We start from the raw sequence: 22,783 nt of genomic DNA, 5'->3' as shown, positions 1-22,783 counted from the left end.
TGTAGAGATTCAAGCAGTCTGGAGGTTATTAAAAAAAAAAAATTAACAGAATAGTGTCCAATAAACTAAACTGTCTTGATTCAACTCTCAACTCTGAAATTAATAAAGCTTCATTTTCTTTACTGTTACAATGGACTAATGCTAGTGCTTATCTCACGATTAAGAAGGTAATGCGGGCCCGGCACCATGGCATAATGGCTAAAGTCCTTGCTTTGAGTGTGCCGGGATTCCATATGGGTGCTGGTTGCGATCTTGGTGGCTCTGCTTCCCATCCAGCTCCCTGCTTGTGGCCTGGGAAAGCAGTTGAGGACAACCCAAAGTCTTGAGACCTGCTTGCTTGCATTGCTTGGGAGACCTGGAAGAGACTCCAGGCTCCTGGCTTCAGATTGGCTCAGCTCCAGATTTGTAGTCACTTGGGGAGTCAATCAGCAGATGGAAGATCTTCCTCTCTGCCTCTCCTTGTCTCTGTATATCTGACTTTGCAATAAAATAATCTTAAAAAAAAAAGGAGGAAATGGAATTGCCTGAACAGTGTTGACATACTTAAATACCACTACCTGTGTTTACTATTTATTACTCCAATCACACAGGCCATACAAGAGATGTAGAAATAAAAATTTGCACATTTATTATAAAGAACCTACCATAAAGTACAAGTTCCACATCCCAACAACAACCTCTATTTATTTTCACCACATTTAACCTATTTAACCTCTATTATTTTCACCACAGAAAGAGGAGCAATCATTTTGTAACTGACATCAAATCTTATTTATCATCTGAATTGGTTACAAAGATTGTCTCAGATGATAAAAATGACTTTAAGATTAGTCTAAAAGATCCACAAAAAAATCAAGGGACTAAATAACTGATATATGTTTAAAATCAACTTTAAAATGTATATTTCAAAATATAATAGTCATGAACTATTTTTCTCTTAAACTTTTTCTGGTCTTGTTAAGAGCTACATAAAATCAAAATGTTTTAAATTTAGGACTTCATTGCTACAAAACCTGCTAGAACACGTGTGTGTAAAAATGTTTTAAGTGTTAAGCCTCTCTCCCAGATTACATTCTTCTATGTTACCTTCCGGAATATTAATTATTTTAGGTTTCATGTTTACAAATCACTTAGAAATGATTTTTTTTTAAGATTTATTTATTTTTATTACAAAGTCAGATATACAGAGAGGAAGAGAGAAAGAGAAAGATCTTCCGTCCGATGATTCACTCCCCAAGTGACCACAACAGCTGGAGCGGAGCCAATCTGAAGCCAGGAGCCAAGAGCTCTTCTGGGTCTCCCACATGGGTGCAGGGTCCCAAGGCTTTGGGCCACCCTCAACTGCTTTCCCAGGTCACAAGCAGGGAGCTGGATGGGAAGTGAGGCCGCAGGGATTAGAACTGGCACCCATATGGGATTCCAGCACGTTCAAGACGAGGACTGCTAGGCCACTGCACCAGACCCAGAAATTATTTTTGTACATGGACAAGATTGGATGAACTGCATTTACTAATAAGACTAATAACTCCAGTTACCATAAATCAAGTAAATATTCAAAAAGAGTATGTGGATCCATTAGCTTTCTATTCTTGTACCAATATCACATTGTCTTGCTCACTGTGGCTTTAGAACCAATCTAGTATATCACTTTCTGATTTGACTATGTCTGATCTTTTTCATTTACATTTTGATTTTCCATTTTTCACACACAAATATAAATCTACAGTAAGCATATAACTGAGATTTTGGTTGGACTTGTGATTAAACTCTGTGATTAGTTTCGGGAGAGCTAAAGTCCTTACAAAAACTACTTTGTCTTCCAAGGCACAAACACACTACATTCCTTCTTCAATTCTTTAACTCAGTGGTTATCTCAGATCTTCACTGGAAGTTCACAGGATTAACAGTTTAATTCTCTTACAACTATGTAGTATAATTTTCCAGGGTCTTTATATATATAATGTCACAATAAGTTAGGATATGAATTACAGATTCATTTTTTTGTGTGAAAATAACTTTGTAATACAAAGTTATTACCTGGGTGGGTAACTGCTGAGACCTACTAGAATAATACACAAATCATAAAAAAAGACATATGCACACATTTCCAGATGTACATAGATTTGGATTAAATCTAAACATGAGCTTTGCTTTAAATGAATTAGCATGTTTCAGAATTATTATACTGCTGTCACAAACTGCATTACTCTTAAACATTCAGTGACTTATGTTTTTGTCTGTAAAGTATATCAACCTACACTCATTATTTAATGCTTAATTTTAGCAAATTCAACATTATTTTACCTTACTCTTATTAAATCCCACTATTTCATGCTTTTGAAAGTTCCCTGTCAACTTCTTCAGCTTTATCTACTAAAATGTTATGTATTGTATTACAGGGTCACTAATAATAACAAAAGAATAATTATTTGGTCTTCCCTATGGTTCAACAAAGAACGATCAACTAGCAGGTAAAACACACCTAGTGGCTGATCCAGCCATTAGAGAGACCAATCCTTCCACCATTCACGCCAGGTTTTTGTCATATTCATCATGAAGAAAGTCAGGAGCTTTACAAGTGCTTCCCAAAGTTCAAGCTATATTTGGTTTACAACATTTCTTTCACTTAAATTGCAAGCCTTGTTAAAAAAAAAAAAAAAAGTAAAGAAAGTAAAGACCGGTCAACACAAATTGTTTCCAGAAATCTTAAACTGCAATTGGTGATCAAGTCTCATCCCTCAGTAGCTCAAACATCAACTCATCCAGAAAATCTTCCCTTTCCTCAAATCTGGGTAAGATATATCTTATATCTCTGTCACTACATTTCATTGCATATAGCTGATACAAACTTTCAAATGTTTATAATCTGTATATTCTAGAAGATTGAAAGCTGTTAAGCAAGAAACAATGCCTTGCCAACTTGTTCACTACCATGACTACATGAACCAATCTGAGATGGACGTTGGAGGGCTGGCAGAAAATTATCATTTTGTTTATGTTACTGCTCAGTCATTAGTGATGAACAATAAATATATAGGTAATATATAATGAACAAATGTTTTGCCTGGTGGCTAATAGGCAGCTGGGATGCCCACAGTCCTGTCGTATCACAGTGCCCGTCTTTGATGTCTGACTCAATCAGTTCCAGGTTCCTGTCAAGAGAGAGTTGGGAAATGGCATGTGTCAACGCAAGTGGTTGGGTTGTTCCCAACTACTTGGGAACCCTGGATTGAGTTTTTTGGTTCCTGAATTCAACCCAGTGAAGTCATGATATTATGGGCATTTAGGCAGTGAATTAGTGGACAGAAGGTCCTTGTCTGTCTCCAACAAAAAATAAATATTAACAGTTTATTGAGTTATAATTCACATATCACAGAAAAATTAATTTAAAGTAGGTTTCAGAATATTTGTGGGTGATCATCATCATCACAATTTTGAAAAACTTATCATCCTAAAAACAAACCCTCTACTCATGAACAGTTACTTCCCAACTCCTCCCGTATCCAGTCCCAGACAACCATTTATCCACCTCTGTCTCCAGGAATTTGCCTTTTCTGGACTTTTCATGTAACTGGGATTATATTACCTTTGGTCTTTCACAACTGAACTCTTTCACTTACACACAGAATGGACACTTATTGAAATACAAATCAGAGGTAGTGGGGTATGGCAGGAGAGCTGAGCCATTACATTTTAAGCACTTGCCCTCTCTGTCCTTTTAGGTCTAGATTCTGAATTTGTCACCCAGGAGTTCCTTTGCAAGAACTAGGCCACAGCAGGGAGCTGGAAGGAAAATGGAGCAGCTGGGATATGAACTGGCACCCATATAGGATCCTGGAATGTGCAAGACGAGGACTTTAGCCATCAGGCTAGCACACCTGGCCCTACAACTTTATCTTAACCAGCAATGGTACTTGAGTATTCCAATTTCTGCACATCCTCATTCCGCCTTAACTTTATTATAACCATCTTGGAGGACAGTATCTCATTACGGGTTTGATTTGCACTTCCTTGATGGCTATGTAATCCTAGTTTACTACAGACTGCATGAAGATACCAATGGAATATATTTTGTTCAAAAAAAAATGTGTCCTTCCAGCATTAACTCCATATAGCATAGAAAAGGCTTTTAGTATGTGCTAAATTAGTATGTAAAAGCTGTAACAAGTTTGGGAAAATTTCTTGTAAGTGAGCATGGTAATTTAAGAAGTGAAGGGTAGGTGCCAGCATTGTGGCGCAGAGCGTAAAGTGCCACCTGCAATGGTGGCATCTCATACTAGTGATGGCTTGTGTTTTGGCTGCTCTACTTTCAATGCAGATTCCTGCTAATGTGCCTGGGAACAGCAGCAGGGGATGGTCCGAGTGCTTGAGCTCTTGTTCATGTGGGAGACCTGAAGGACACTCCTGCTGACTTGTGGCTTCAGCCTAGCTCAGGCCTGGCAGGTAAGGCCACTTAGGGAGTGAATCAGCCGACGGAAGACTTCCTCTCCCCACACCCCCACACCCTTTCTAGCTAGAACTCCAACTTCTAAATAAATAAATCTTAAATTTTAAAAAAGTGATGAAGAGAACAGAGGTCAATCTTCTGTTTATAATAAAAAGGACATTAAAAATTAAAAAGCAATCAAAAAAGGAGAGATTTATGAAAAGTAATTGAAACTGTAAGAATGACATAGAAAATGAATCAGACATGAGATTCCCAGAAATATTTATCTTTAATAAAGACATCAGAAAGGAAAAGTGAACAGGAGTACTCAGAAGGCAAACCAGGAGGGAATAGGTTCCAAAGGGCTCAATATATCTATCTGATGGTTAAAATAAGTTACATCGCTTTCTTGGGGATGCCTTTCTTGACATTCTGAATGAAGTCCTCCCAACAAAATGTTCACCTCTTGCTGTAGTTCTGCTCTAGCATTTACCAAAATTGTAATTATTTCTTCATACTGAAAGCACAACTAGATGGTATGCTACCTGCAGGCAGGGATCATTGTTCTTAAGAGATTAGAACAGTTCTACATGTAATAAATGTATACAGTTTCTCAAAAACCACATCTAGAGTAACAAAAGGAACAAGTAACTTTTCAATGTGCAACTTATATGACACGACATAACCACTGAAACTGACAGAAGCATGTCAGCAGGAGGATTTTCAAGGTTAGCCTTCCACACTGGCTATACTATAAACAACTAAACATGCATTGAAATAGCATTGTATTTTGAGAAAAATTTAAAACTCCAGGTAAGTTTGTCAAGAGACAAGGCTAGGAATATCATGTGATGAGTAAAGACATACAAGATATATGACACTCCATATAATAGAAAAATCAGAAATATAGGGGAGGTACTATGTGAACACATGCATCAAAGAGATATTAAAAGGAAACTATCAATATACAGTTTTCTAAAGATGTGCAACTTTTAAAAACAGATAAAGGGCATGTTTTGAGTCCAGCAGTTAACACCCACATCCTGTTTCAGGGTACCTGAAGTCCCCACCCAGCTTCCTGGCAATGTGCATCCTAGGAGACAATAGATGACAGCTCGGTGTTAGACTGAGCTCCAGGCTTCTGGTTTCTGTCTGTCCATTCCTGTCTACTGCAGGCATCTGAGAGTGATCCCCAGATGCAAGACAGCTCTCCCTGTGTATTTCCCCTCCCCCCAAAAAGCACACTTCCCAGATGATAAATCAGATCAATATGACTCGTTATATAGAAAACTTCAGGGCCCAGCACGATAGCCTAGTGGCTGAAGTCTTCGCCTTGCATGCACTGGGATCTCATATGGGCACCGGTTCATATCCCAGCTGCTCCACTTCCCTTCCAGCTGCCTCCTTGTGGCCTGAGAAAGCAGCAGACGACGCTCCAAGGCCTGGCATCCCTGCACCCACATGGAAGATCCAGAAGAACCTCCTGGCTTCACATTGGCTCAGCCGTAGCCTTTGTGACCACAAGGAGAGTGAGCCAGTGGACAGAAGATCTTTCTCCCCGCTTCTCTCTGTAAATCTGACTTTCCAATAAGAAAAAGTTAAAAAACAACAAAAACAAAAGTGCATACATTAGGGGTCAGTGCCATGGCACAGCAAGCTAAGCCTCAACCCTCAGTGCTGGCATCCCATATGGGATGGGTGCCAGTTCTAATTCCAGCTGCTCCATTTCTAATCCAGCTTCCTGTCTATGGCCTGGTAAAGCAGCAGCAGGGTATGGCCCAAGTCCTCGAGCCCCTGCAGCCTCATGGGAGACCTATAAAACGCTCCTGGTTACTCATCAGCTTAGCTCTAGCTGTTGCACTCATTTGAACAGTGAACCAGTGGATAGAACTTCTGCCTTGCCCTTGTTCTGTAATTCTGCCTTTCAAATGAAAAAACAAAACCAAATACAGTCATAATTCATATATATGCATAAGAAGCAGTTTACCAATGTTTTCAGTGAGGTTACCTCAAGTTCTGAAAGTCAGCATAGCATTGAGTTTCTTTTATCCCATTACTATTTTAATTAATCAAATAGTTTTTCTTCAATTTTGAAACAGTTTTAATTTGGGATAAAATGCATATATATCTTGAAAGTAAACCATGTTTAAAACAAAAATGAGAATGACCACACTGCTACGAAAACAATGAAACATCGAAGACTTCTTGCTTATGTTGTTTTCATACATATCTGAAAAGATTAGCAAAATTAGTAACAACAACAACAACAACAACAACAAAAGTGGCTCAAAGAGTTAAGCTGTTCAAAATGAAAAAACTTGAATACAATGAAAAATTTTAATTTCCATGTATTTGGAAAGAATACACAAATTGCTGAACATATTAGCTTTTCTAATATTATCAAGAAAAATATGAGAAAAATATTATTTATTAATGAAATACTGTGTCATGACCTGAGAAAAGCAACATAAAAATAATTTATGAAAATCACACATATCCAAAAAATCCAAAATTCAAATTATTAGTTGTAATGATGATTTGTTTCATGGAAAATTTAGACTGCAAGTGAAGAATGTACTCAGTTAATGATAAAGAACTCTGCAGCACACCCATGCCTGGGCAACGTAACAACAAACCAGAACCAACATGGTCTCTTTGTGATCCTGTTCCAGTCAAGAATACTTTGTTTAGTAAATACTTATTATGCAGTATTTACTAACCACAATTACTATCATGATGATCTACATTATTCACCAGACATCTTTGCAAATGACTACCATTTAAAATTGTTCTGAAAGAGAAGACCAACTGAACATTGAGGATATTACAAAAAACTGTTCTGCAGCTGAAGTGCCAAGAAAAGAGCTCTAGAACTGCTTCAAACACTGCAGCTGTAGACAATTGCCTGGATTGTTGTCTTGTACTTAGACAAGTGTTATAGCTATTGGGCATTCAGGGCCAGGCTAACAAGATTTGTGTTAACTGTACCAGTATACCAGCATAGTTGTGTGTGTGTGTGTGTTTGTGTATGTGTGTGTGTTTAAAGGCTATGCGGGCAAGACAGGGATTGTTGGGCTAGGCCATGCCACTCTGGCTCCCAGGCAGGGGTGCTGAACATTACGCAGGGAAGGGCATGTCTGAGTATGTACTGGAGTGAGAACGGCTGAGGGCATGTTTGAGCGGGAGGAATGATTTCTGGGGGTCTCTACAGACCTACTCACTGTATTTGCAGGTAGGCGAGGCGAGTTGAGATGGAGTGGTTAGGGTAGGTGGGGAACCAGAAAGCAAATCTGGGTTAGGCAAAGGTATCAACCCATGAGGGAGACTGGGCTGAGCTAAACAGGCCTGCCTGTTTAGACCCACACAAAAGCTAGGTCTGGGGGCATGCTTGTTTGGGCTATGGCACCCATGAATGTCAGAGCAGGGGGTGTACCACGGCAGGCTGGTCCACAACACTGACCAGAATGCAAAGGAACAAGATCTGGGGTCAGATCTTGCAGCAGATTATGTGATTATGTGCTCGCCTCTGTGAAGCTGCAGCAACTACTATTTTGTGCTGGGAGCTGGGGATGTGGCCCAAACTGGCTGGACCACAGAACTTACCTGATAGAAACCCACCTCACAGATACAGGAGCTGGGGCTCAGAGGATGCCAGGCTGTGCCAGGCTGCAGTTCCTGCCAGTACATGCAAAGCCCAGGATTGAGAGCAGACCATGAGAAGCAGAAATGCAGCCTCTACCAGCACACGTGAGATCCTGGACCTGGTAGGGGAACTCAGGGAACTCAGCTCCCACTGGAGAGCCCAGGAGCTGGGGCTGGAGGTAGGCCAGGCCAGGCCAGGCAAGGCAGTAGAACTCATCAGCATTTATGTGGGCCAAGTCTAGGGGCAGGCTGTGTTTGCAAGGCAACAGCACCCGCTAGCACACACAAGAGCCAGGAAAGAGTGTGGGTTGTACCTAGCTGGGATAGGCTGCAACACCCACCAGCGAGAGCTGAGAATGCAGGCAAACCATGCCAGGCTGGGTTGAAGCACTTTGTCAGTGTGCACAAGACCTGGGGCTGGAAAAGGCCCTGGTAGAAAGACTGGGGACTCTCTTGCTAGGCTGCAGCTCCCCTGGGGAGTATGAGAACCAGGGCTGGAGGTAGACCAAGCTGGGCAAGGTTGCAGCACCCATGCGCATGAGTGCAGGCAAGATTTGGGGATGGCCCAGACTGGGCAAGTTTCCAGCACTTGTTTATAATCCCAAGAGCCAGAACGGGTGTGGGATAGGCTGGGCCAGGCAGTGGACCTGCCAGTACACGTGAGAAGTTGGTCAGGGGGTGGACAGATTGGGCTAGGGCTATAGAACCGATTGGTGAGAGCTAGAATGGGTGTGTCAGTCAGGTTAGGCCACAGTACTCATTGATGGGTGCCAGGACTGGGGCCAGCCATTTTAGGCTGGGCTGCAGCACCTGCTGGCAAATGCGAGATCTAGGAGTGGGAGCAGGCCTTGAAGGGTACTTTGGGAAACCCCCTGCTAGGCTGCAGCTTCCACTGGTAAATGAAAAGTCCAGGGCTGGGGGCAGGCCAGGTCAGGCTGGGCTACATGTAGCACATGTCAAAATTTGTATGAGTCATGTCTGGAAGCAGCCAGCCTGGGCCAGCCCATTGAACATAGTGGTGCAAACCAGAGCCAGGACGGGACACAGGTAAGGCCAGGTTGGACTGCAAAACCCACCAGTTCATGAGAGCTGAAGGTGGGCCAAGCTATAGCACCTGTTGGAGAATCCTGAGACTGGGAGCAGGCCAGCTCATATTGGGCCATAGTAACCACTGGTTCACCAAGACCCAGGGCTGGGAGTGGGTGTGGAAAGGGAACTTTGGCAGCTCCCTGATTGGGCTGCTGCTTCTATCACTGAGTTTGAGAGCTGGGACTGGAAGTGGGCCAGACTGGGCTAGTGTACGAGAGCCAAAATGGACGTGGGCCAGCTGGGCTAGGCCACAGTACCTGCTGTGGTAAGTGCAGGAACTGGATGCAGGTCAGGTCTAGCTGGAATGCAGCATCCCTTAGTAGTCACAAGATCTGGGGGCCAGGAGTGGACTAGCTGGGGAAACTCTGGGCACTGCTCTGTTAGAATGCATACTGGTGGGCCTGGCGCTGTGGCCTAGTGGCTAAAGTCCTTGCCCTGAATGCACTGGGATCCTATATGGATGCCAATTCTAATCCCGGCAGCTCCACCTTCCCATTCTCTTCCCTGCTTGTGGTCTGGGAAAGCAGTCAAGGATGGCTCAAAGCCTTGGGACCCTGTACCTGCATGGGAGACCTGGAAGAAGTTCCTGACTCCTGGCTTTGGATCAGCACAGCATTGGCCATTGCGGTCACTTGGGGAGTGAATCATCGGACGGAAGATATTTCTCTTTCCTCCTCACTGTATATATCTGCCTTTCCAGTTAAAAAGAAGAAGAAGAAGAATATACACTGGTGAGCACCAGAACCAAGATTGGACCAGCCTGGGGAAAATGGCAGCACCTGTCAGCATATGTAAAGGCCAGGACTGGAGGCAGGGCAGGCTGAGTTAAGTCACAGTACTCATGGGTGTGCATGAGAGCTGGATGGGATATGGGCTGGGCTAGGCTACAGCAGAGGCTGGCACATTTAAAACTGGGGTTGGAGGCAGGCCTGATGGAAGTTATTCAAAGTCACTCCAACTAGGCCATGGCACACACTGGTGTGTGAAGGACTGGGTCTGTGGTGGACTGGGCCAGGCTAGGCCCCAGCAAACACCAGTTCACATGAGATGGGGCTGGTGACAGAACTATTCAGACCACTGTATCCATAAGCATGTGCTTTGGTTGATGACAGACTGAACCTGATCCCACACTGGCTGGTGCACACAGGAGTTGGATCTGGGGTCACGCAGGACAGCCCAAATAAATTGTTGCATTCAAATCCCTACCACTAGGAAAATCACAATGTATCTGATCCAACCTTGGAGTCTGTGTGTCAGGGATGGTCCTCTCAGTTCCTGATGCTTCTGTGGTGGACAGCATGACCAGATGTACATGGGGAACATAACAGCCAGCTCATTAAGGGCAGCAGAGGTCACCGAGTGCCTCATTAGAGGATGGATGACAGAACAGGTTAGACCACTCCCCTGGCCACGATTTGCAACATCTCCTGGGCCAGTGGATGCACTAAGGCGGACTTGCTCATCCAATGGCCCTTGGAAAGATTTTCTCTATGCTGGTGCAATAAAACTAATGACATTTCAGAGCTATCAAAACCAATTATGTAACACCCTTGGAATACTCTTCCCCATGTGGCGGTCTGTAAGGTGTCATGAGATGACCTTCGCCCCCATCCCCAGGTGCTGATGTAGTTTGAAAGCAAGGAGTGGCCCACTCTCTACGTGCAGGACACAGGAGAAAAATAAGTTGAAACATTTGTCCTATCCACTTTCATTCATACCTCAACTTCCCCACCCTAATCAGAGACCCACATAGGTATGCATTCCTCTCAATTATGTACACAATGTTAAAATAAAATAAATAATAGAGGAAAAAAACCTTCGATATGCATAAATATACATCCATATGAAATAATATGATCTATAACATACAAAATATTTCTGAAGGATAATAAAACACACAATTCTCCAGAAAGTCATGTAAAACATACACAAAAAACTTTGCATTAATTTTAAATAAATGTATAAAGCACAGTAAGTTTTTAAAATTCAATTATCCAAGAACTTTTTGAAATGCCCCTGTACACATTCATATAATTAATTCTTAGTAAAGTTAGTTTGTGTGTTTTTGTTTCTCCACAGTCTTTAAAAATATGCTATCCTACAAGGCTACCTAACTTCTTTCTGCAACTCAAAAAAAAATTAATATCCTTTTACTGTACAGCGTTCAAAAAAGTGGCAAGTACTACCAACTTTGTCTTTTCTTTTTGAGAGGATCATATTTTAAACTAACAAGAATGGATTAGAGTTCAACTATGAATTCAAAATCAAGCCTTTTTTATTAAGGGAAGCTCTGCCTGCGGAGTCTCTCACTCATTGCACATAATGCATTTAAACAGATTACTAAAAGGTGACAGCTGAGGAATGCTTTCATTTCTTGTCATGGTTTCTACTGAATGTCATTTCAGAAATGCCTATATAACACATGACAGCATGGAATGTCTCCACCCATGAAAAAGCATTTGAGTCAGACAAGCACACTCAGGGAAGTGATATGGAATTTAAATTACTAGCCCGAAGAATATAAAGAAAAAGCAATGAAAACACGAAAGTTAGAAATAACTGACACAAGAATCCCTGTGGAAACACTATTTGGAAAAAGTGTGATTAAAATTGCTAGAAAAAAATCTATATTACTCTTAATATTAATATGCTGGGAATTCCTTTTTAAAATAAACAGCCAAAGATTATTTTCTTACCAAAATCATCTTAATGGAAACTCTACTTGTATTGGTGATGAGTAACATACTAAATTTAAGAATAACTTCAAAATGCAGACACTAAAAGAGACAAAGAAGTGAACCAAAGTCCTGCCTCAAAGAATTACTATTTTGTCTGAAAATAGTGTATACTAACAATGGTTGGCAGTGAGTGGTGCCAATTTTAGAGTTTAAACAGTAAGAGAACCACTGTGCGCTCCTGTAGCCAAGCAAGTTCACACTTAGCACTTTGAGCTATGCCTTCATATAAATAAGCTGGAAAACACATTCCAGAGAAAGATAACATGTGCAAAGACTTATGTAAGTATAAATACAGAGCCAGCGGTTCCTAAAGAAAGCTTTCACCAATCTCCTGAATGCTTTCACATAAATTCTTTTTGCTGCTAACTGGGAATGACCAGTGTTCACACTACTTGTATTGATGATCTGGCCTACCACAACCTATCCTCTACCAGACCAAAAAGAAAGAGGACACAGGAAATAGAGCCAATGGTTCTGTGCGCCTATGGCTACTATCTACTTATAGGTAAGAGCACCAAGAACATGTTTTGGGGGCCGGCACTTTGGTACAATGGTTTAAGCTTCCGTCCGCAAAGCTGTCACCTCACATGGGCACTAATTTGAGCTCAGGCTGCTTCACTTTTGATCCAACTCTCTACTAATGTGCCTGGGAAAGCAAAGCAAAAGGTAGCCTTAGTGCCTGTTCTCCTACATCCACATGAGACCCAGGAAAAGCTCCTTGCTCCTGGCTTAGATCTGACATGGCCAAGCCATTACGGTCATTTGGGCAGTCAATCAGATGATGGAAGGTCTCATTCTCTAATTCTTCTTCTGTCTCTTCCTAATTCTGACTTTCAAATAAATAAATCCTTAAAAAGAAAATCACGATGTCACTATCACTCTATAAAAATTTTACAGATTGACTTAAAGGCCTGAACTATCCTTTATTTGAATACCACATCACCTTTTATTATTGTTAACATATCCATTTTCTTTATTAAATGGTTTTAATGACCATGACAAAAGAAAAAATGGCTTTGCCCTATCAGTGATCAAAACTGTAATGTATTTTAATGGATCACTAAATGTAAAAGATCTAGGGAATCAATGAACCGGTGAGCACTAAGTAACATTTCTCATTTTGCCAATAAGAAAAACATATAAAACACATTTTCCAAAGTAACACCTAAAATACAATTGGACTGAATTTGGAAAAATTATTCAAGGTATAAAATATTCCTTTAACTTGATATTCTTAAAAACAAAAGGCTCTCAATTAAAATCTGACATGGTTAACATTAAAAAGTACAATTTAGTAATTCAGGAGGCATTTTAGATGACTTTGTTAGTACATCACAACATCCTGAGTTCTAATTATAAAAAATAATCATCACATAGAAAGTAAATGACAGGGCCACCTCAGTGACACCATGGGTTAAGTAGCTGCCATCAGTGTTAGCTTCCCATCAGAGAACTGGTTCAAGTCCCTGCCACTCCACTTCTGATTCAGCTAACTGTTAAGGTACCTGGAGAAGCAGATGACTCAAAGCCCTGGGCTCCGGTACCTGCACTGGTGACGCACAAGATGCCCAGGCTTGTGGTTTAGCTTTGGCCTGGCCTAGCCCTGGCCACTACAGCCATTTTGGAGTGAACCAATAGATGTACGATCTTTCTCTCCTCCTACCTCCTTCTTTCACTCTACCACCCATACAAATAAAGCAAACATTTTTGGGGAAAAAAGAAAGTAATTGCAAGAAATTAAGTTCTACAGTGCTGAAAGTTGGAGACTTCTTCTTTCATGACCCTGATATGAACTTGCCTATAACTACCTATTAAATATGCATGTGCAAGAAAACTCACTATAGGCAAATATGCCTAAAGCCATGATATTTTTTTCCCCAGAAAGTATTCAGACTAAATTGCATGTCTTGAAAAAAGTGGTGCTTTTGTGGCTCTTAGTGTAATTTCCTTTGCAACTTCCCAAAGCACTTGATCAAATATTTTGCATATAATGGCCAGTCAAAAAACAATTTTGGCAGTTCCAAAAGTCTGGAACAATTTGGAATTCTGAGATTAAGATACAGCACTACTGTGTTTCAGTTACCATGGGAAGGTCTTACAGGTGCTGACGAGCTAAAAACAAAAGTAAATGAAGATAAAATAATCTCCACATATACTTTACATTTGCTTCTTTGATGATTTACAGAGAACTTTCCAACTACTTACTAAACACCAGTGCAACCATAAAACATTCAACAATGTTGTCTTTTCCTGATTTAAAAGAAGATCCCTAGCACAGTGTTAATTTTGGGCTCTGAAATCAAACACACTTGTTCTACCACTTATTTCCTTCACAACCATAAGGAGGGAAAAAAAAGGACAATGTGAAAATTAAAAGTAACTTTTTAAAAGTGCCTTTCCTCAATAGAATGGTATAATAAAATAATATCCAATCCCAACTGAAAATAAACTGAAAATAGCTGTTGATGGTTTTAAATCATTCTAAGAGGTATGCTAAACTGGCATCCCATCTTTTGAACATGGTTGGGGAACCACATCAACAAAAAAGAGAGTGAAGTAAAAGATAGCAAGTTTTTGTAGGCAGCAAGGCAATGAAAATAGCAATTCTGCCAAGTATTAAGAAGTTACATATTATAGTAACAAAACAATATTTTACTCTTCTCCTAGTAAAAGGCTTCCAAATGGTTACCTTGTCAAAATCATCTAACTGAATTCTGAAAAATCTACAAGCACTTTTCTTACAGGAATAGTATTTGTAAAATGCAGTAACAAATGGATGATGAAAAAAAATGTTTCCTTTATTCAGCCAGTGCTTCTATCTGGCTATGTAAGAAAACGCTCAGTCACAGCTTGCAGTCACACTGCATGTGGCTGAAGCATTTGAAAGATGGTCTTGTTATGACACTACAAAGTCAGACCACAAACTGTTGCCAGGAAGCAGAAGGGCAGCAACTGAAGAGAAAGCATTAAAACAGGAGCAGTGTGGGCACTGGCACCCTATCAGCACGCCCCACACATGGGGAGGGTTTGTTCACTTGTTTGTAGACGTGAGAGGCTAGTTTGGAATTGGTAGTTACTTTTGTTTATTCAGACAGGTTTCTGAAAATGGATAGAGGATGATTTCAACAAAAATTTTTACAGCATGAAGTTTTTACACCTTTTCTAAGAAACTTATATAGATATAACCGACACACACTTTCCTTTAAATGCAAATTTTAATACTATAAGTGATCTAATAGATTCTTTCAAGATCTTAACATTGCCTACATAAAGATGAAAGTTATAAGCTCTATATCATTTATTAGAATTTTTTGTATATACAGCAACTGAATTGCTTTCTTAGAAGCAGCTCATAATGAACCACTTGCAGATTCTTTTACACTTTAAATACTAAAAAGAAGAGTACAAAAAAGTATTCCTTCAATGGACAATAGTGTCATATTTAAGAATAACACTTCAAAAGGTTTTCTTGAATTTTGACAAAATCTGCATGCTAAGAGCAAAAAGTATGTAATACTAAATTTATCTGTAAGTTTGTCTATACTAAATAGTAAAACTTTAAAATATAATAAAGTATGGATCTAATTTTACTTTGTGTTCCTCCATCAAATCAAGTTCAGATCCCATGAAGTAGTCTACTCAACAAAGTATTTGCTAAAAGCTCAGGTGTTTTGGCTTTTGGTTAAGATTTTTTATTTATTTGAAAAGCAGAGACAGACATCTTTAATCTGCTGGTTGACTCCAATGGCTGAAGCAGCTAGGTCTGGACAAGGCAGAAACCAGGAGTCAGGAATTCCATCCTCATCAGCCATAGGATGGTAGGCACCCAAGTGCCCTGGCCATCTTCTGCAGCCTACCCAGCTGCATGAGCTGGGAGCTGGTTCAGAAGCAGAGCAGATGAGACTTTCAACCCACAGGCTAGGTAGTACAGGCTTCATCTACTGTGTCACAGAAAGGGTACCTCAAAATATATCTTTTAAAATGCATCAAAGAGGATCCAGCATGATAGCTCAATGGCTAAATCCTATCCTTGCAAGTGCTAGGACCCCTTATGGGCATCAGTTCATGCCTCAGTTGCTCCACTTCCCATCCAGCTCCCTGCTTATGTTCTGGGAAAGCAGTAAAGGATGGCCAAATCCCTTGGGATCCTGCACACACATAGACGACCAGGAAGAAGCTCCTGACTCCTGGCGTCAGATCAGTTCAGCTCAGCTCCAGCCGTTGAGGCCATTTGGGGAGTGAACCAGCGAATGGAAGTTCTTTCTCTCTGTCTCTCTTCTCTATAAATCTGATCTGCCTTTCCAATAAAAATAAATAAATCTTTTAAAAAAAAAGGTACAATTCATTAACCTTCAATGTGTCAAGCTCTAGAAATAGAAAAATGCACAAGATTGGATTATTATCCTTGTAATTTTAGGAATATGTTATTCAGTAATAAATGTTTTATAAAACAGGACAAAAACAAAGTATATGATACAATGAGTATCCCTGGGGAGAAAATGTCTCCCACTGTTGTACTATAGAAGCTCAAAGGGCAGATTCTTTCTAGTAGGCAATTTGATAATGCTGGCTAGGATTTTGATATACAAAGAAAAGGAGAACATTCTAGTGATAGAAAAATCATGATAAAAGGTATGGAAATAAAGATAATTAAAATGTAAACAAGTTCCATACCAATTTCTATAAAGGATACAGCACAATGGAGATGCATCAAGCAGAAACTAAACAATGGAAGTTTTAAACCTAGGTCTAAGCAGAGTGATTTACAAAGTGATACTGTTACAAAATTAATTTGACAGAAACATGTGTTGCAGTTTGAATTAAAGAAATGTAAAGCTATCACTACCATTTAAGGATTAAAAACAATAAAATACGATTTAGACTGATAATAAAGGATGACAAGAAGAGAGAACGGCAAGATTAACAGGAGTATGTACTGTGGCACAGTGGGTCAACTGCAGCTGGGGAGGGTAACGTCACAGTGCCAGCTCATGCCTAGGTTATTCCACTTCAGATCCTGCTTCCCACTAAGGTGCCTGAGCAGGGAGAAGAGGTAGCCCAAGTGCGTGTGTCCGCAGCACAGACATCTTGGACCCAGAACACCATTAACTGCCTTTCTGCTACACAGGGGCCACGTGTATTTATCATACCATTACTTAGACATTTTAAAACATAAAATCACGATGCAATTAATAACATTTCATTTCACAACAATACATTATTAGGAGAAATGCAGAAATAAGGAACTGATGTCCTATAGAACCATGAGAACTGGAGGCTGACTTGGAAGTAACTGGCAAACAGGAAAAACATATGGTTAAATCAAAAGGCTAAATTCAAAACTGTTGAAGAAATCTCAATGCTGCATTTTAAGCACAGCCTATCAATAAGAATCACCAATTAAGCATTCTATACATAAGCCTATTAATTTGCTAAAATCGTTATCATATATGCTGACAGATATAATCATATCCTCTAAAACACTACCAGAAAATTACGAAATTAAAAGTTGATTATTGCTCACAAACCAAAAATTCTAGTCCACTGCTCAGTTCCACAAAAATAAAAAATACATAAAGTATTTAATGTTGTACTATTTTCTAGCTGAAGAGAGAGGGGACACTACTCTAGACACAAAATTGGGAAACTGGATTAAGTGGCACTGCTCTTCTTCTGATATGGACAAGGCATTTCTACACAAACAGAATAGTTTAGGACTGAATATCTTTTAACCTCTAATGAGAAAATTCACTCCAATATGCAAAAAAAAAAAATCTTTTAAAATAAGTTGCTTATATTTACAATGGAAGGGAAAGATTAGATTTAGAAGTACATCTGTGGATGCAGGTAAGGCAGTAAAGTGGATGAAGCCTCCACCACTGGTTCCAGCTTCCCATGTATGAGGTGCTTCCTGTCCCTCCCCTCCACTTCCTAGCCAGCTCTTTGCTGCTGGCCTGGGTGAAGGATGGTTCAAGTGTTAGGCCAACTCCTCCCAAGTGCAGGATCTGCAATGGTCTCCAGGCCCAAATCCAGCCTTGGTGCCCACCTGGGGTGTCAGGGCCAGGCAGGTCCCACCCTTGCATTTCTGACTTTCACACAGGAATAAATAAATCTTAAAAAAGAAAGAAATGAAGGAAGGAAGGAAGCCAAAACGCTTCTTTGGGCAATGGAAAGCATTAAAAAAATGATATGGGTTTTTGAGTTGCTAAAATTTTCCCTCAGCAACATAATTTAGGACATTTTGGTGAAAATCAAATCATTAAATAAATATTCCATAATGATTAATCCATAACTAATTTGGCAGAAACACCTTAGACATTCTATAATCTTTAGAGAAAATGAAAATTTTAAAAACTATTCAAGTGAAACAATTTACGTTTAATAACATTTAAAACAAGGAGCATTTAAAGAGATTTCTTAAGAGCTGAAAATCTTGTTAAAAAAAAGTGTTTTTTTCTTAATCATCTTTCACTAATTGAATTTGTTCAATAGTAAGTTAGCTTGTTGTTTTCACCACAGGATAAAGAGGGAAATGGAGAAATATAATAAACACGTTCATGCCTAAAATTTTAAAGAGTTTGGATTTTACTGATAAGATATGCACACATAAATTACAAAAAGGTACTATTCTATTTAGAAAAGCCTTTAATATTTCCGCTTATGCACTTGTCAACTGAAATAATCCACCCAATACATCCGAAATTTGCATAACGCCAAGCTAACCATTGAATTCAGTTAACCAAGAAGACATTAGCAAGTATGGCTATTCTTGCACATGTACAAACTGACAAGAGGAAAAAAAGACCTTAAAAAGCCTGTTACATGTATTCCATCACTACCAAAACCAGTACATTAATGTAAATATTGGAAATTTTCCTCCTTCTCCAAGTCAATATGATTGGATTCCTGCACAGTGGTAGCAATTTTAAATTTCTATTTGATAATTTAAATGAAATCTGTTGATGTGAACAACAATCTAAATATCGTGATTCAGTCACACCAAAGTACTTCCAAAAATTGCAGAAAATGAATAGAAAGATACATTGGTACAAAAATTTTTAAAAATCCATACACATGAGATCTATCGCCCAACGAAAATGCGTATCATGAAAAAACTATACAAAATTTCAAAACTATTGCACCAAAATATTTTTTTTATTTTCAATTTATACCAACTCTGAATTACCTTTGTACGGTAATTGTCTTTCAGGTCTTTGTTTTAAACAAATCTCATAAATTAAAAAGTAATTTGAATATTTTCATCTCCCGTTATTACATCATCACTCTTAATGTCAAAAGATTTTTTTTTTTTTGCATTCTCAACACCATACCTTAAAAATGAACAGTTACTAACGGGACTTAAACTTCAACCAAACAAAAAGTTTGCCATATATTGGAGAATCTAACTTATTGCAAGAGAAAGAGCTAAAGACCATGCTTCATTTTTACTGGATGCCACGTTCTGAATTCCAGATTTGTTCTGCAATTTGTCAGTCATTTCAATCCAGGCAGTCAGCTTGTAAACAAAGATTATACACCAAGTATGACAGGAGAATATGATTAAATAAAATTTAAAATGGTCATCATTAAACAGGAAGCAGTAAAAGGGAAAATGCCATCACACATCTCTTTTAAAAAGACATCAGTTTCCGTGAAACATAAAGCCTTAAATTTAAACTTCCAAAGCAAAATTTTTGTTACTTTATTATTCAAAATAAAGCTACTATTTCTCCACACAGAACCAAGGCAACTTCGAGACAGCTCACAACTTTTTTTATTACAAGGGGAAGCTACCGCTGTAAAGTCGTTTTCTAGTAATTCCAAATAGCCCATAAGAAAACGGAAAGAATCTATGCCATTTTACCTACTCCCATTACTTTAAAATTGCTTTTTATGCAGAACTCTACGTGGTGGTGTTGCTTTTGGCCTGTTAAAGGCAAGGCAACATTATCTCTGGATTGCCAATAGTTTCTCCTTATTTGGCTAACATCGAGAGATCCCAATCAGACTACTATAAAACTTTAACATGCACAAAGAATCCATTTTGAGAAAAGTTTGGGACCAGCTTTCTTTATTTTTCCCACCCCCAGAAGAAAGATCCGAGCCTGATAGCAAGTTATGATAGGAGTGCTCCGCGTTTATTCTTCTCTTTCTAACCTGAGTGCACACCCCAGAACTCGGGACTCCCAAGATCTCTGACACTGCGGCAAAGCGTCCGGGCACCGGACTCGCTGCTTTCGGGTCTGGAGGTGGGCAAGCCCCTCGGAACGTTCCCTTAGTCCACACACAGTTCATCGCCTTCTCTCCTTCAGCTGGTGCCGATCAGCTAATTACACCCCGCTTTCCCCTCCCCAGTGACCAAGAGTAATAAAGGAGAAAACAGGAAATCGTTCGCTCAGGTTACTCGGCTTAGGGCTCCTGATTATTGTTATTATCATCATCATCATTTGTAATCAAGTTCTAAAAAGTGCAACAAATCCAACGTTCACCTATAAGCCAGAGACTCCCACCTGCCCAAGCGTCCCCGACGTCCCTCGCAAAGTCGTTTTCCTCAGCATCCCCCCCCCACCACCACCAACCCCACCCCAACATATCACTGACACTCGGGCCAGGGCACAACCTTGCTACACCTCTCTCCCTGTCTGCACCCCAAATAGCAGACACACGTCCACAAACGACCCTAGGGCTACAAGACGACCACAGTCCCATACCCCGGAAATCACCCGGTTCTCAACTCCCAACAGCAGCTGGTGTGTGGAGGGGGCCTCAAGCCCGGGGGCCCCTTCCTTCACCCAGGCGTCTCCCTCCCGTCTCTCCCGGGAAGCCGCCCCCTCATCCCGCAGCGGGGACTCTCCCGCCCCGGAGGACAAGAAGGAAGGCCCCACCGAGAGGCCGACCAGGACCCTCAGGGTCAAGAGGGCCGGCGGCCGGGGGGACAGACCTGGTGGAGGGCAGTGAGTCCGTCCACATTGGCGTAATTGATGTCGGCGCCGCGGTGCAGCAGCTTGAGGACCTCGTCCGTGTCGCCGCTGGAACAAGCAGCCAGGAAGACGGCGCCATCGTCGAACTTCACCTTGGTCTTCTGGCGCTTCACCACGGGAGGCTCGAGGTCCGTCTCGGAGCCGATCCAGCGCTTGAGCTGCTCGTTCCGCTTCTGCTTCGCGTCCGCCATCTTCATCCCCTCTCCTGCCGCCGGGTCTTCTTATCGCGAGGGGGTGGGGGGGAGGAGGAGGAGGCGGAGAGGGAAGCGAGGGGAGGCAGGGGGTGTGTGACTGTTTCTGTGAGTGCGGGCCAGAGGAGGGCCGGGAGCCGGGAGGAGACGCTCCAGACTTCCAGTATCCCACAGAGCACTGGGGCGGCGCGCCCGGCCGAGCGGACCTCCCTTCCTACCCCAGAAGCCCTCCCGCCCCCGGCGCGGACAGCCGTCAGCGCCGGCCAATCTAACGTAACTTCGCGAGATCCGGGCAGGGAGGCGCCCTTCGGCCAGCGCGCATGCGCCCTGGGCCTGCGCCCGCCCCAGGAAGAGCGCTCCCGCGAAGCGCGGCGGGGGCGGCCCGGTGACCGGAGGGAAGCGGGTGTGGCCCGGGCCTCCCGGCCAGAGGGGGTTGGGGCCGACAGGGCAGCGAGGACGCGGGGAGGGGAGGTAGCGGCGGCCGGCCGAGGACTCCTGCGGCTCCGGGGAGTCCTTCGGCCGGGCCACCAAGCTCTCCTGGGCAGACCTGCCTTCCGCTCTGCCGAGTCGTTTGCTCAGGGCGGAGGGTTTTCCTATTGGCTGCGTTATTTGAATGGAATGGAGGACAGGTCGTGAGTTAGGTGTTTGGAGTTGCTCTCTCTGAGGAACTCGGATGAACTTGAACATGTCAGTGTTCGTAACGACCTTTTTCCAGCGTGTGGTGTGTGTCGCCGAGGGCTGCAGGAGCGTTTGCTGAGGTGCCCACCCTATTGAGAAGGGGTTGAGCAGCTGTAATCGCTGTGGCTTCCTGCCAGTCCCCGCTGTAGAAACTTCCTCCTGTACGCTGGCTAGGTACAGTTGTTTTTTTTTCCCTCGCGCTTAGTTGGGAACCTCTCTCCCTTCCTTCGGTACTTTAAGCCTCTTTGGTACTACCCATGAGCTTAGCTCAGCCCTGCTACTGGTCCTGACCTTTTAAGGGATTTCTGGTTCCAGCTCTCGCTTTCCAAAGGAGCGGTGTTACAGACCCAGGCGAGGAGTCTAGAATTCAAAAGGAATGCTAAGGCAGTTACTTCAGCCAGTATTTATTGACTGCTTACTGTGAGCCCGTGACTTACTGGGTCCAGAACTGTACAGTTTAAGAAGTCCGTATGTGCTTCAACCACTTCTTTAGATTACGTGGTCAAAAAAATTGTTATTTATTTGCATCAAAAGCAAAGACTTTGAAACGTTGCCTTGTATGACCACACAGTTTATAATACTGATGTCTCCCAAAGCATCTACATGAGGTCTACAAAAACATCATAGAAAATGTCCATTGGGGGGAAAAATGAAGATTTCAAAGGTGTTAGACCAAAACAAACTTATCTATTAACTCCGTTTTCCACAGACATTTGGAGGCACTCACATATCTGATCTTGCCATTTGATTAGTGTTAAACACCGCTTTGTGATCACCATTTTTTTAAAAATGTGTTTATCTTTGTTTTATTTGGAAGGCAGACAAACAGATTAAGGGACAGCAAGAATTCTTTCATCTGCTGGTTCAGCCCCCACATGCCCGAGACCAAGTATTTGAGACATCATCTGCTTGCCCAGGGTGTGCAGGTACAGGAAGCTGGATCACAAACAGAGTAGCAGGGACTCCGACCAGGTACTCTGATGTGGGCACTGCTGTGCCAAATTCCTGCTCCCCTGATTTGTGTGTGTGCATGCGCGC

The 22,783-nt window shown here is 41.6% G+C and overlaps 1 protein-coding gene across 6 annotated transcripts in view; it reads right to left on the bottom strand.

Moving 5' to 3' along the window:
• PPP1R12A (protein phosphatase 1 regulatory subunit 12A) overlaps positions 1–21,323 on the bottom strand; it is a 123,533-nt gene extending 102,210 nt beyond the window's left edge. For 2 of the 6 annotated variants that reach the window (XM_040981174.1, XM_040981181.1), the window contains exon 1: positions 20,837–21,321. In XM_040981174.1, the coding sequence (XP_040837108.1) occupies positions 20,837–21,073 (237 nt within the window). In that variant the 5' untranslated portion in view covers positions 21,074–21,321. Of the gene's footprint in view, positions 1–20,836 lie in introns of all 6 variants that reach the window. The other 4 variants (XM_040981206.1, XM_040981198.1, XM_040981189.1 and 1 more) reach the window with 3 other exon arrangements.
• Positions 21,324–22,783: the final 1,460 nt, after the last annotated feature.

Source organism: Ochotona curzoniae, unplaced genomic scaffold (assembly GCF_017591425.1).
Source record: "Ochotona curzoniae isolate NIBS_2020 unplaced genomic scaffold, NIBS_Ocur_1.0 contig_1014, whole genome shotgun sequence".
In the NCBI taxonomy this organism is placed as follows: Eukaryota; Metazoa; Chordata; class Mammalia; order Lagomorpha; family Ochotonidae; genus Ochotona; species Ochotona curzoniae.
The sequence above is the reverse complement of the archived record's forward strand: the minus strand, read 5'-3'. Positions and strand labels throughout refer to the sequence as shown.